Source organism: Ailuropoda melanoleuca, unplaced genomic scaffold, assembly GCF_002007445.2.
Source record: "Ailuropoda melanoleuca isolate Jingjing unplaced genomic scaffold, ASM200744v2 unplaced-scaffold2250, whole genome shotgun sequence".
NCBI classification, from domain to species: domain Eukaryota; kingdom Metazoa; phylum Chordata; class Mammalia; order Carnivora; family Ursidae; genus Ailuropoda; species Ailuropoda melanoleuca.
The window spans coordinates 90379-105775 of record NW_023192171.1 but is presented as its reverse complement, the minus strand read 5'-3'; the positions used below and the strand labels follow the sequence as shown (position 1 = coordinate 105775).

The 15397-nt window shown below is 42.2% G+C and overlaps 1 protein-coding gene across 1 annotated transcript; it reads right to left on the bottom strand.

Moving 5' to 3' along the window:
• Positions 1-2061: 2061 nt before the first annotated feature.
• Positions 2062-2662, bottom strand: LOC100468389 (probable non-functional immunoglobulin lambda variable 5-48). Its single transcript, XM_002931191.3, has 2 exons — positions 2536-2662; positions 2062-2414 (listed from the first exon to the last, which is right to left on the bottom strand). Exons 1-2 carry the CDS (start codon positions 2579-2581, stop codon positions 2062-2064), a joined length of 399 nt encoding a protein of 132 aa, XP_002931237.1. The 5' UTR covers positions 2582-2662.
• Positions 2663-15397: the final 12735 nt, after the last annotated feature.

Here is a 15397-nt window from a genome sequence, read left to right as displayed (position 1 = left end):
TGCTTATATTTTTATGGTGATATATTTCTTATTTCAAAAAGAACCTGTTCTCCTTGTAAGAGGACACAGTTTGCTGGAATGTTATATTTGAGAAAGACACACACAGATTCAAATATGACCGGATAGTTCTAAGGAATAAGGCTGGCCTTATGGAGCCAATAAAGCCCTTGGAAATATCAGCCTTGTTCCTTGTTTATAGGGATCCCAGCAGCCCTCACCAAGTGAGTAAAGAAGGTCACTCCTGGCAGGTGCAGGAACCTCAGGATATTTTGGGAACCTCAAGAAGAGAGCAATTCACCCAGATCAAAGAGGGTATTAAAGAGGAAGTTTGATGGCAAGTATTTGACTTTGCTTTGGCCTTAAGAGGCTATGAAAAGTTCAATCTAGGGATTCCTTATAAAAGTTCTAGCAAATCAGGTTTTAAGGAACATGGTCAACCACTATTCTTGCTGAAGTTATGTAAATCATCAGCCCATATATTTTTTTTGAAATTAGACTTATTTTGCAAACACCTGGGTATTAATTTGGGTATCTTTAGTAAAAATGGGGGCAATTACAGAGAAAAATATGGTTCAATGACACACCTTTGTAAATATAAATTTTAATATTGATCATTATAAACTGGACTAAATCCTGGATTCTCCTAGTGCTCCCCAATGGCTGGCTAAAACACTTCAAGATAACATTTTCTAATTTTTTTCTCCATTTCTGACAATTGTGATCATTTGATAAATCAAATGTCCCTTTTTTTCCTGAAGCCCTGCAAAATGAATAGAAACAACTTGATATAAATTTCAGAGAAATCCCCACAAAAGTTCATGTATAGAAAACCTTCCTGCCTGTTGCTCTGTGGGCCCCTCAAAGAGAGCATGAGAGACATCTGAACTGAAACGGGAAATCCATCATATTGCCACTGCCTGCCCTATGCCATCTGAAGATACCTCCAGCCTGACATCAAGAAATCTCACTGGCAGCACTCAGGACTTAGACCCTGGGTTTAGGATTAGCTCCAACCATTCACCTACATTTTCCCTTTGTTTCCATAAAGAATGCCACTTATCAATGACCTGACTGCTTGCCCAGTCTGGGCTTAACTTTGAGAGCCCACCTGCATCACCGCCTCCTGAAATAAGTTTAACTGAATGACCTATTGTCAAATTAAGAGACAGGTTCCACAAGAGGAAACAACCTACCTGCTCTACTTGGAATGTGTGAGACTTTGGGGATGCTTCTGAGGAGGGAACTGTGGTGGTTGAGGGCAGGCTGCCCCAAGGTAGGCCATTTCATCATGTGCATTATTTAGAGCCAAAGGCAATTCGAGACCCTTTCAGCCAAGAAAAACTTTGGCCCTTCCTTTATTTACATAGAAGAATCTAAACTGGGTGGCTTTTCCAGGATAAAGATTATTACCAGAAATAAATATATCTGAGTGACCCACCTATACGGCAGGGCAAACATTTGTTTACCAAACACTTGTACTCTTTTGCATCTTCCTGTGTACTTCATTCTTTCCCTTTGAAGCCCGAGACCCCTATCACCTTCCCCTTAGTTCAGAATGACATACTTACCTCATTTTGCCTGACAGTTTTTGGAATTTCTATACTTGCGTGGATTTCCTGTACATATGCTAATAAATTTGATTTTCTTCACTTTATCTGTCTCCTATCAATTTGGTTCCTAGTCCAGGTAGAAAAATCTTTGAGGGGAGAGGACATTCTTGCTCCCTGACAGTAGTAGAGGTGATACAGTAGTATACAATAAATAAGAAAACAAAAACAAAAAAACAAACAACTCAGGTTTTTCCTTTAAAAGTATCTATTCTTATTAATGTTCTCCAGACCATGGGGGCATGAGCAGTTCGGCTCTATTCCCTCACCCAGGTGAGCTCCTGGGACACCCATCCTGTCTCAGGCAACAGCATAATCTGTGTGTCACTCCTTCCTCAAAGACAGGTCTCACCACGGAGGACTCTCCTCCACAGGAAGCTCCACAAAAGCTTCTCAATAAAAGAGGCTTGGAGACAAGGTCTGGTGACCCACGGGTTTTTGTCTCACTTCCTCGTTATCTGAGACACCGTGAGTAATGATAGTCATTTCCAATGTAATGATATAGAGCACAGTAATAGTCAGCCTCGTCCTCAGGCTGCAGCCCAGAGATGAGCAGAAACCACTCATTGGCCGAGGCATCTTTGGACCCGGAGAAGCGACTGGGGATCCCAGAGCCCTGGTGCTTATCTGCACCTGACTTGTGGCACAGGATATACCTGGGAGGGCTCCCTGGCTTCTGTTGGTACCAGTACATGTAGTAGCTGCCAACACTGAAGCCACTGCTCAGGGTGCAGGTGAGTCTGGCTGATGCTCCAGGGGATGCAGAGAGGGAGGGTGGCTGGGTCAGCACAGGTTGGGACAGGGAGCCTGCAAACAGAGACACTCATGGGTGATGGAGCAGGGGCCAGGGTAAGGTTTCCTAGGGTCTCAGCCAGAGAGGCTGACACCTACTAGAGGTCTACCCTGTGTCCCCAAGGTCCCTCCCTACCTGCACGGTGAGACAGGAGCACAAGGAGAATAAGAGTCCAGGCCATGGTGACACAGACCCTGGTCCCCACAGTGGGCTGGGCTGCCCCAGGCCTCCTTTTCTCCTCCACCTTCTGCCATAGGAGGGGCTGTCCATGCAAATGGGCTCCATTCAGTGACTGCTCAGCCCCTCCCTCAGACCTGATGCTGCAGATCAGCTCACAGCACACACTGAGGATGATAGGGGTTGGCTTCAGCCCTGGGGAAAGCCCTGGGAAGAAGCAACTGCTGAGGCCACACTCAGGCAGCCCTGAGGAGAGGGCACCAGTCAAGCTGCCAGGTACTGGGTCCCCAGCTCTGAGCTCACCCATGTGGCTCAGATACATGCCCACCATGCCCTCTGCTGGTCATGGTTCACCTTGCATGGTGTGTGAAAGGCAATGTTAACAGCCTGCCTGGGGGAGGGGCTGGCCCATCCTGGTCATTGGCATTTTCACCACTGGCTCCTCAAAAAAGGGAGAGATCTCAGGATGCCTGGGTGGCTCAGTCAGTTAAGCATCTGCCCCTAGCTCAGGTCATGATTCCAGGGTTCTGGGATCAAGTCACCCATCAGGTTTCCTGCTTGATGGGGAGCCTGCTTCTCCCTCTGCCTGCTGCTCCCCCTGCTTCTGCTCTCTCTCTCTGACAAATAAATAAACAAAATCTAAAAAAAAAATAATAGGTGGGATCCCTCCTGCCCTGCCCCAGACAGAAGTTGGCTCCCTTGCCTTTGGAGATGTGTCATGAAAAAAGTTGCTGTGGCCGATGTCAAACAGGTTGCAGCCTATGTTCTTCTCTAGGATTTTGATGGATTCTTGCCTCACATCGAGGTCTTTCATCCATTTGGAGTTGATCTTTGTGTATGGTGTGAGAGAGTGGTCAAGTTTAATCCTTTTGCATGTAGCTGTCCAATTTTCCCAGCACCATTTATTGAAGACACTGTGTTTTTTCCACTGGATGTTTTTTTCCTGCTTTGTCAAAGATTAGTTAGTTGCCCAAAGAGCCAAGGGTCCATTGCTGGGTTTTCTATTTTGTTCCATTGGTCTGTGTGTCTGTTTTTGTGCCAGCACCATGCTGTTCTTGTGATCTTAGCTTTTATAGTATAGCTTGGAATCTGGCAACGTGACGCCCCCAGCTTTGTTTTTTCTTTTCAACAATTCTTGGTGATTCGGGGTCTTTTCTGGTTCCACAAAACTTAAGGGCCGTTTGTTCCAGTACTTTGAAGAATGTCATTGGTATTTTGAACAGGATGGCATTGAAAGTGTAAATTGCTCTGGGTAGCATAGACATTTTAACTATGTTTATTCTTGGATCCATAAGCATGGAATATTTTTTCATCTTTTTGTGTCTTCTTCAATGTCTTTCAAGAGTGATTTGTAGTTTCTAGAATATAGATCCTTTACGTCTCTGGTGAAGTAAATTACAAAATAACGAATGATTTTTGGTGATATTGTAAATGGAATGGATCCCCAATTTCTCTTTCTTCAGTCTTTGTTCGTGTATAGAAATGCAACTGATTTCTGAGCATTGTTTTTGCATCCCGCCACATACTCAATTGCTCTATAAATTCTAGTAGTTTGGGGGTGGAGTCTTTTGGACTTTCTATTAGAGTATCATATAATCTGCAAAGAGACAGTTTGATTTCTTATTTGCCAATTTGGATACCTTCTATCCTTTTTTGTTGTCTGATTGCTGTTGCAAGGACTACTAGTACTACGTTGAATAGTAATGGTGAGAGTGGACATTCTTGTCGTGTTCCTGATCTTAAGGGAAAGGCTTCCAGCTTTTCCCCATTGAGAATGATATTTGCTGTAGGCTTTTCATAGATGGTTTTTATGAAATTGAGAATATACCCTCTATCCCTACACTCTGAAATATTTTAGTCAGGAAAGTATGCTGTATTTTGTCAAATGCTTTTTCTGCATCTATTGAGAGCATCATATGGTTCTTCACTCTTTTCTTGTTGATATGATCTATCACACTGATCGTTTTGTGAATGTTGAACCGCCCTTGCATCCCAGAATGAATCCCACATGGTCGTGATGGATAATCCTTTTAATGTACTGTTGGATCCTATTAGCTAGGATCTTGTTGAGAAGGCAAAAGAAACAAAAGAAAAAATGAGCTTGTGGGACTTCATCAAGATAAAAAGCTTCTGCACAGCCAAGGAAACAGTCAAGAAAACTAAGAGGTAGCCCACGGATTGGGAGAAGATATTTGTAAATCATACTACAGATAAAAGATTAGTATCCAGGATCTGCAAAGAACTTCTCAAACTCAATACACGAGAAACAAATAATCAAATAAAAAAATGGGCAGAAGATACGAACAGAAACTTTTCCAATGAAGACGTACAAATGGCTAACAGACACATGAAAAGTTGTTAAAATTATTAGCCATCAGGGTAATTCAAATCAAAACCACATTGAGATACCACCTTATGCCAGTTAGAATGGCAAAATGGACAAGGCAGGAAACCACAAATGTTGGAGAGGATGTGGAGAAATTGGATCCCTCTTACATTGTTGGTGGGAATGCAAGTTGGTACAGCTACTCTGGTAAACAGTGTGGAGGTCCCTTAAAAAGTTAAAAATTGAGTTACCGTATGATCCAGCAATTGCACTACTGGGTATTTACCCCAGAGATACAGACGTAGTGAAGAGAAGGGCCATATGCACCCCAATGTTCATAGCAGCTTTGTCCACAATAGCTAAATTGTGGAAGGAGCCGAGATGCCCTTCAACAGATGACTGGTTTAAGATGTGATCCATACATACAGTGGAATATTACTTAGCCATCAGAAAGAATGATTTCACATCATTTGCAGCAGCATGGATGGGGGAGTGGAGGAGATAATGCTAAGTGAAATAAGTCAAGCATAGAAAGACAATTATCATATGGTTTCACTCATTTATGGAACCTAAGAAGTAGGAAGATCAGTAGGAGAAGAAAGGGAAGAAGGAAGGGGGGGTAAACAGAAGGGGAAATGAACCATGAGAGACTACAGACTCTCGGAAACAAACTGAGGGCTTCATAGGGGAGGGGTGTGGGGGATTGGGATAGGCCGGTGATGGGTATTAAGGAGGGCACATATTGCATGGTGCCCTGGGTGTTATACGCAATTAATGAATCATGGAACTTTACATCAAAAACTACGAATGTACTGTATGGTGATTCACATAACATAATAAAAAAAAATTATTAAAAAAAAGGAGTTGGCTCCCTGGGATCCACTACTCAACACAACTTTCCCAGCAGGACCTGGGCCTTGAGCTCTGCCCTGAGGTGGACCGATCATCATGAAGAAGGTCATTGTCATGGTACAGCTGGGTCACTGGTGGTAGGAAAGACTGAGGAGTGAAGGGGGTTGAGGGAAGAGGATCCCAGGAGACCTTAAAAGTGGGCTTTGAGTGGCTAAGCTGAGAAAGAGTGACAGGGAAGAGGGGCTTCACACTGTCTTCTGTTTCCATAGGGACCCATAGGTCAGAAGATGACACTGACCTCCATTAGATTGAAAAGTCCTTTGGTAGTGGGCTGTTCTGAGGAGGTGTCATGGGACCTTTTCACCTGCCTCTGGCTGTCCCCAGCACCCACCCCTCAAGGAAAATATTCAGAAAATTTTCATTCCTCTGTCTCTCTCTCACACACATATAGAAATGTCAAGTGAATCAGCTGTGATGGGCATATGTATTTAGGATTCCATACCATGAGTCATGCTGACTTTGAAACATGGCAACCATCTAATTTTGTCCTAAAAATTTCAAGTATTCCATTAATTCTGTGTGTGGTCACTTCTCTTCTTGTGAATAATTTTCTCAAACAGGTCAAAAAATGTGTACAACTGAGTGTTTATTTCTTACCAAGATACACATCTTCTATTTTTGGGGTTATCTAAAACATTCCGTTAAAAATAACTATACACAGGAGGAGTTAGGATGGTGGAGGAGTAGGGGTCCCCTTTCTCAGCTGGTCCCCTGAGTAGAGCTGGATAGGTACCAGACCATCCTGAACATCCATGGAATCAGCCTGAGACACAGGAAGATACATCTGGATCTCTACAAATGAACATCTCCAGCGCTGAGGACTGAGGTATGAAGCCGGCAGCTGTGGAGCTACGCACAGATATCAGAAGATAAATGGAAAGGGGAGGGAGCTGCCACGTTCAAACCCAGGAAGCGCTAACCACCTGCACTGGGAAGCAGGCTGACTCAGGGGCCGGCACCCTCGAGAGAGCAGACTGAGACCCTGAGTGAGGATCTCGAGCAGCCAGACTGAAAACCAGGGCTCCAGAGTGCAGGAGCCACACTGAGATGGAGCTCCAGAGCACACAGGGGTGGCTGGCAGCTGGTGGTGTTAGAAACACAAAGGACAGAGATGCGCTGGCCCGGGAAGTGAGGGTGGGATACCGGCTGAGGGGTGCACATCCAGGGATACTGCAGGGTTAAGCAGCACAAACAGAAACAGAGTTAAAGTGGCCAGAGGGGCCAGTGGCGAATGGTCTGTGATCCTTCTGTTCTGAGACAGAGGCTGAGATTTGGCTACTGCTGCTCTGACTCTCAGAAGAGGCACAACAAACTGTCAGGGAATGCTGCCAGAGAACAATAGCCTGGAAATACTGGCTCAGTGTGCCTATCCCCATCCCTGCTCACAGGGGACAGGGAGACTCTACCCAAACAGGGTTGCCCAAGTATTGGTGCAACAAGCCCCTCCCCCAGAAGGCAGGCTGAAAAATCAAGAGCCCACATCACTAATGTCCCTATAAAACAAGTGCACACTGCCTGGTTCCTGGTCAATAATTTGGGCTCTGGCCAATTCCGCAACCTCTCCTCATCAGAATGATGAGAAGGAGAAATCCCCCCATCCCCCAGCAAAGAAAGACAATGAGTCTGTGGCCTCTGCCACAGAACTAATGGATATGGGTACAACTGAATTGTAAGAAATGGAGTTCAGAGTAACAATGGTTAAGATGATGTGTAGACTTGAAAAAAAATTTAACAAAAATATTAACAAGAATATAGAATCTCTAAGGGCAGAAATGAGAGCGACTGGGAGAAATTAAAAATGCTATGAATCAAATGCAGTCAAAACTAGAGGCTCTGACGGCCAGGATGAATGAGGCAGAAGAACGTATCAGCGAATTGGAGGATGGGTTAGTAGAAAAGAAAGCTAAAACAGAAACTTGGCTCAAAAAAAATCCAATCTCAAGAATGTAGGTTATGGGAGATTACTGACTCAATGAAACGTTCCAATGTCAGAAGTCCAAGAATCCCCGAGGGGGTGGAGAAAAACAGAGGTCTAGAAGAGATATTTGAACAAACTGTAGCTGAAAACTTCCCTAATCCAGGAAATGAAACAAGCTTTCATGTCCAAGAGGCAGGGAGGACCCTCCCAAGCTCAACCATGACAAACCTATGCCACGTCACGTCATAGTGCAATTCACAAATATTAGATACAAGGATACAGTATTGAAATCAGCCAGGGCAAAACATTTCTCACATACCAAGGCAAAGGTAACAGAATTATGTCAGACCTGTCCACAAAGACCTGGAATGAGAGAAAAAGTTGAGGGGGCATTTTTAAAGCTCTTTCAGAGAAAAACATGCAGCCAAGGATCCTTTACATAGCAAGGCTGTCATTCAGAATTGATGGAGAGATAAAGACATTCCAGAATCGCCAGTCACTGACCAATTTCGTAACCACGAAACCAGCCCTACAGGAGATATTAAGGGGGGTTCTATAAAAGTAAAAAGACCCCAAGAGTGATACAGAACAGAAAGTCACAATCTACAGAAACAAAGACTTTACAGCAACATGGCAACATTAAAATCATATCCCTCAGTAATCAGTCTCAATGTGAATGGCCTAAATGCTCCCATAAAACGCCGCAGGGTTGCCGATTGGATAAAAAGACATGACGCATCCATTTGCTGTCTACAAGAGACTCATTTTGTACCTAAAGATACATCCAGACTGAAAGTAAAGGGATGGAATACCATCTTTCACCCTAATGGACCACAAAAGAAAGCTGGGTAGCAATTCTCATATCAGACAGATTAGATTTTAAAATAAGACTATAGTTAGAGATACAGAAGGGCACTATATTATTCTTAAGGGATATATCCAACAAGTGGATATGACAATTAAAAATATAAATGCCCCCATCAGGGGAGCAGCATGATACACAAGCCAACTCTTAACCAGAATAAAGAGACATATAGATAAAAATACGTTAATAGTAGGGGACCTCAACACTCCACTATCAGTAATAGATAGATCACCTAAGCAGAAAATCAACAAAGAAAGAAGAGCTTTTAATGCCATACTAGATGAGTTGGACCTCATAGATATTTACAGAACACTACACCTCAGAACAGAAGAATACTCATTCTGTTCTAATGCCCATGGAACATTCTCAAGAATAGACAATTTTCTGGGTCACAAACAGGTCTCAACCGATACCAAAAGACTGAAATTATTCCCTGCATATTCTCAGACCACAATGCTTTGAAATTGGAACTCAACAACAAGGAAAAACCAGGAAGAAACTCAAACACTTGGAGACTAAGAACCATCTTGTTCAAGAATGATTCAAAAAGGCCCCTGGGTATTGCAGTCCTTAAGCTTCTGCCTTTGGCTCAGGACGTGATCCTGGCATTCTGGGATCGAGTCCCACATCAGGCTCCTCCACTGGGAGCCTGCTTCTTCCTCTCCCTCTCCCCTGCTCTGTGCCCTCTCTCTCTTGGCTGTATCTCTGTCACATAAATAAATAAAATCTTAAAAAAATAATGATTCAATAAACCATGAAATCAAAAACAATTTAAACAATTTATGGAGACCAACAAGAATGAAAACACAACGGTCCAAAACCTATGGGACACTGCAAAGGCAGTCCTAAGGGGTAAATACATAGCCATCCAAGCCTCACTCAAAAGAATAGAAAAATCTAAAATGCAGTTTTTGTATTCTCACCTCAAGAAGCTGGAACAGCAACAGAGGAACAGACCTAGTCCATTCATGAGAAAACAGTTGATCAAGATTAGTTCAGAGATCAATGAATTAGAAACCAGGAGCACAGCAGGGCAGATCAAAATAACTAGAAGCTGGTTCTTTGAAAGAATAAATAAAATTGACAAACTACTGGCAAGACTTCTCCAAAAGAATAGAGAAAGGACCCAAATTAATAAAATTATGAATGAAAAGGGAAAGGTCACAACCATCACCAAAGAAATTGGAAGAATTATTAGAAACTTTTATCAACAGCTTTATGCCAATAAATTAAGAAATCTGGAAGAGATGGAGGGCTTTCTGGAAACCTATAAACTACCAAGACTGAAACAGGAAGAAATTGATTTTTTAAACAGACCAAATAATTATGAAGAGATTGAAACAGAGATTAAAATCCTTCCCAAAAACAAAACGCCAGGGCCTGATATATATCCTGGGGAATTCTAACAAGCATTCAAAGAAGAAATAATACCTATTCTCCTAAAGCTATTTCAGAAAATAGAAATAGAAGGAAAGCTACCAAACTTATTCTATGATTGATCCCCAATCCAGTCAAAGACCCCATGAAAAAGGAGAATTACAGACCAATTTCACTAATGAAATTGGACGCCAAAATTCTCAACAGGATCCTTGCTAATAGAATTCAACAGTACATTAAAAGCATTATCCATCATGACCAAGTGGGATTCATCCCTGGGATGCAAGGGTGGTTCAACATTCACAAATCTAGCAGTGTGATAGATTTTATATATATAAAGCCAAGAATCATATGGTACTCTCAATACATGGAGAAAGAGCATTTGACAAAGTACAACATCCTTTCCTGATTAAAACCCCTCAGAGTGTAGGGATAGAGGGTACATTCCTCAATCTCATGAAAACCATCTATGAAAAGCCTACAGCAAATATCATTCTCAATGGGGAAAAGATGGAAGCCTTTCCCTTAAATCAGGAACATGACAAGGATGCCCGCTCTCACCATTATTATTCAACGTAATGCTAGAAGTCCTTGCAACAGCAATCAGACAACAAAAAGGGATAAATATATCCAGGTCAGCAAAGAAGACGTCATACTGCCTCTCTTCACAGATGACATGATACTCTACATGGAAAACCCAAAAGAATGCACTCCCAAACTATTAGAAGTTATAGAGCAATCCAGTAATGTGGCAGGATACAAAATCAATGCTCAGAAATCAGTTGCATTTCTACACACGAACAATGAGACTGAGGAAAGAGAAATTATGGAATCCATTTCATTTACAATAGCACCAAAAATCATACGTTACCTCGGAATTTACTAGACCAGAGATGTAAAGGATCTGTGTTCTAGAAACTACAAATCATTCTTGAAAGACATTGAAGAAGACACAAAAAGATGGAAAAAAACATTTCATGCTCATGGATCGGAAAAATTAACATAGTTAAAAGTCTATGCTACCCAGAGCAATCTAGACTTTCAGTGCTAACCCGGTCAAAATACCAATGATATTTTTGAAAGAACTGGAACAAACAGCCCTTAAATTTGTGTGGAACCAGAAAAGGCCCCGAATCACCATGGAATTGTTGAAAAGGAAAAACAAAGCTGGGGGCATCACAATAACGGATTTCAAGCTGTACTACAAAGCTGTGATCATAAAGACAGCATGGTACTGGCAAAGGAAAAGACACGTAGACCAATGGAACAGAATAGAAAACCCAGAAATGGACCCTCGGCTCTTTGGGCAACTAATCTTTGGCAAAGCAGGAAAAAACATCTGGTGGAGAAAAGACAGTCTCTTCAATAAATGGTGCTCGGAAAATTGGACAGCTACATGCAAAGGAATGAAACTTGAACACTGCCTCACACCATGCACAAAGATAAACTCCAAATTGATGAAAGACCTCAATGTGAGACAGGAATCCATCAATTCCTAGAGGAGAGCATGGGCAGCAAACTCTATGGCACCGGCCAATGCAACCTTTTTCATGACACGTCTCCAAAGGCAAGAGAAACAAAAGATAAAATGAATATGTGGGACGTCATCAAGATAAAAGCTTCTGCACAGCCAAAGAAACAGTAAAAAAAAAAAAAAAACTAAGAGGAAGCCCACCGAATGGGAGAAGATATTTGCAAATGACACTACAGATAAAAGACTGGCATCCAAGATTTTGAAAAACTTCTCAAAGTCAATACATGGGAAAAAATAAAGAAATCATAAAATGGGCAGAAGACATAAACAGACACTTTTCCAATGAAGACATACAAATGGCTAACAGATCCATGAAAAAATGTTCAAAATCATTAGCCATCAGGGAAATTCAAATCAAAACCACACTAAGATACTACCTTATGTCAGTTAGAATGGCAAAAATTGACAAGGCAAGAAACAACAATTGCTGGAGAGGATGTGGAGAAAGGGGATCCCTCCTACATTGTTGGTGGGAATGCATGTTGGTACAGCCAGTCTGGAAAACAGTGTGGAGGTCCCTTAAAAAGTGAAAAATTGAGCTACCCTATGATCCAGCCATTGCCCTACTGGGTATTTACCCCAAGGATACAGACGTAGGGAAGAGAAGGGTCATATGCACCCCAATGTTCATAGCAGCATTGTCCACAATAGCTAAATCGTGGAAGGAGCTGATATGCCCATCAACATATGACTGGATTAAGAAGCTGTGGTCCATATATACAATGGAATAGTACTCAGCTATCAAAAAGAACAATTTCTCAACATTTGCTGCAACATGGCTGGCTCTGGAGTAGATAATGGTAAGTGAAATAAGTCAAGCAGAGAAAGACAATTATCATATGGGTCCTCTCATCTATGGAACATAAGAACTAGGATGATTGATAGGTGAAGAAAGGGATAAAGAAGGGGGGGTAATCAGAAGGGGGAATGAAGCATGAGAGACTATGGACTCTGAAAAACAAATTGAGGTTTGAGGGGAGGAGGGTGGGGGAATGGGATAGGCTGGTGATGTGTAGTAAGGAGGGCACGTATTGCATGGTGCACTGGGTATTATCGCAACTAATGAATCACCGAACTTTACATCAAAAACCAGGGATGTACTGTATGGTGAGTAACATAATATAATAAAAATATTATTAGGAGAAAAATATAATTATACACATATGTAGATATATATATAATATAAAATGATTCACCAGCCTATTCACCATAACAGGAAAACACTCTGGTAATATGGCGATATGGTTTTTTAAATTTCTCAGTGAAGAGGCACCTTTCACACGCACAATGACAGAGAGGTGGTTCATGAGTCCATGGAGAGAGGACAATAAGTATGGAGACTTATCTGTACCCAGAAAACAAGTGCATGATATACGTAATGATGAGAAACATTCATATAGATTCATACAAATAGGACTTACTAAATTCAATTTCTTTTTTTTTTAAAGATTTTATTTATTTATTTGACAGAGAGACAGCCAGCGAGAGAGGGAACACAAACAGGGGGAGTGGGAGAGGAAGAAGCAGGCTCATACCGGAGGAGCCTGATGTGGGGCTCGATCCCATAACGCCGGGATCACGCCCTGAGCCGAAGGCAGACGCTTAACCGCTGTGCCACCCAGGCGCCCCTAAATTCAATTTCTAATAGTGCTCTTTAATATTATATTAGCAGATAATTATGTAAAATGGTTTTTCAAGATTTACTGAGGACTGATAAATGAAAATAAATACATCCACGATGTACAGCGTGATGGTTTGATGTGCAGGTACATTGTGGAATGGTTGCCAGTCAAACTCATTATCACTTCCATCACCTAAGAGAGTTCTCTTTGTTCTCTACTCCTTCAGCATACTGTAGGCAGACAAGTCACTCTTAGTAGTTACAGTCACCGTATTTCACATAAGATCCCAGAACTTTTGCATCTTTTCAGTGATATTTTGTAACCTTGGCTCCTATTTATTTGTTTATTTATTTTTTTTGTTTTTCCTTTTATTTTATTTTTATTTTTAATTTTTTATTGTTGTGTTAGTCACCATATAGTACATCATTAGTTTTTGATGCAGTGTTCCATGATTCATTGTTTGCATCTTACACCTGAGTGCTCATTGCAATACATGCCCTCCTTAATACCCATCACTGGCCCAGCCCAATCCCCCACCCCCTCCCTTCTGAAACCCTCCATTTGTTTCCCAGAGTCCATGCTCCTTTTGATTTAACCTGCAACAAATTATAGATTGTTTGTTCTAGAAATGTCAAGTGGCTCAGGAGCCATAGAAATGGATGGGTAAGACATATCACGTCAAAAATGTACCTCTGTTTATTTTCCACAAGCCAGCTTTCATCCTCTTCACTCTGAAATTTTCCCTCTCAAGAACAGTTGAAGGGCAAGTCATTTTCCTACAAATAACTTGTTTTGAAAAACAGAACAGTGATTGTGACACTGGGATTCCTTCTTGAAACAAAATATTTAGACTTTTTGCCACATTCGTAGATGCAGAGGTATGCTTAAATAGCAGCATGTGGACCACTTAGTGTGCGGGGTGTGATCACTCAGGAAATAGATTGTGACAAGGTGGGAGTCAAGCTAATTCTCACTGGCCTTGGGAAAACCCACCCTCAGTAGTTCTCCTGGGTCCTTACTGGTATCAGCTGTAGGAAAGTCACACCCATGCAACCCAATTCCCTGGAGCAGGCTCAGCATTTTCCCAGCGATGGTGGAGCTTCCCCTCACCTTCTTACATTACACGAAGTGGTTATGGGAACTCAGAGCCCCAAACCCAACCCCCACACCCACCTGTGTCTGCCGCACTCTCCCTGACACCCCAACTGAAGATTCAGGCACCCTGTCAGTGCGCCAGGCCAGTTCCTTGCCTGCCATTCCTCCAGGGCTCGTGTCCTCCCACAGCATCTCACAGTGAGTGCCTTGTCCCTGGGCCACCATGCTTCTGGAAGGCACTCAGCACAAGGAGCCTGGGAAGGAAGGGTGTTCTGCCCTGACCCCACAAAGAGCACAGTCCTTGCCCTAGAGGGTCTGTCAATTTGCTGGAATGCTCCAGGGACTCCTGACTCAGAAGAAAGCTTCCTTAGGAACAATTATTGTTCTTTTCAATAATTAAAAAAATTGACTCCAGATGTTCTGGTTTCATTAAATATGGATCAAAAAGCATGTTTTGATGCCATCATGAGTTTTCTTTTTGTTTTTGTTTTGAGTTTTCCTAAGACATCAGAACATGAAATGGGAGATTGAGAGGAGAGCCACTGTGGACCAGAAGCTACTTCTGGATGTAGCTAGCATTAAAGGGACAGGCTTTCAACCGAGTAAGTTGAAATTTCTGATTGTCTGCATCCATCCATTGACAAGCCGGGTGGCATCCCATCTGATGAAAGAGGTGCTCAGAGGAGTCCTAGGAAATGGAGACTTTCATAGGGAGAAACTGTGTTGGACAAGGAAGGTACCAGTAAGACAAAGGTTTGTTTCTGGCAAGATCACCCTCCTTTAGGGGAAGGTCAGGGAGTCTAATCAGGCAGATTTATATCACCAGTGCTGACCAGGAAATTCCTGATGGACTGGTTGAAAACTCCATTTCTGGAGATACTGGAAATATAGGTATGTTATGTATGAAGTCTTTGTAGAACTTAACATAAGGGACTCAATTTGGGGCCTGTTTTTATTCTTAACACTAATATATGTCCAAGTTGTTTTAAAATGGGAAAGTACCCAGAGCAGACTCAGGTTTTTTTTTTTTTTTAAATTTTATTTTATTATATTGTGTTAATCACCATACAGTACATCCCCAGATTCCCGATGTAAAGTTTGATGCTTCATTAGTTGCGTATAACACCCAGTGCACCATGCAATACGTGCCCTCCCTACTACCCATCACCAG

What these genes read in the sequence shown, in the direction of transcription:
- LOC100468389 (XM_002931191.3), bottom strand. Translation starts at nt 2,581, where the DNA reads ATGGCCTGGACTCTTATTCTCCTTGTGCTCCTGTCTCACCGTGCAG. An exon ending in GCTCCTGTCTCACCGTGCAG is followed by an intron (nt 2,415 to 2,535) that starts GTAGGGAGGGAC and finishes CTCTGTTTGCAG; the next exon opens with GCTCCCTGTCCCAACCTGTG.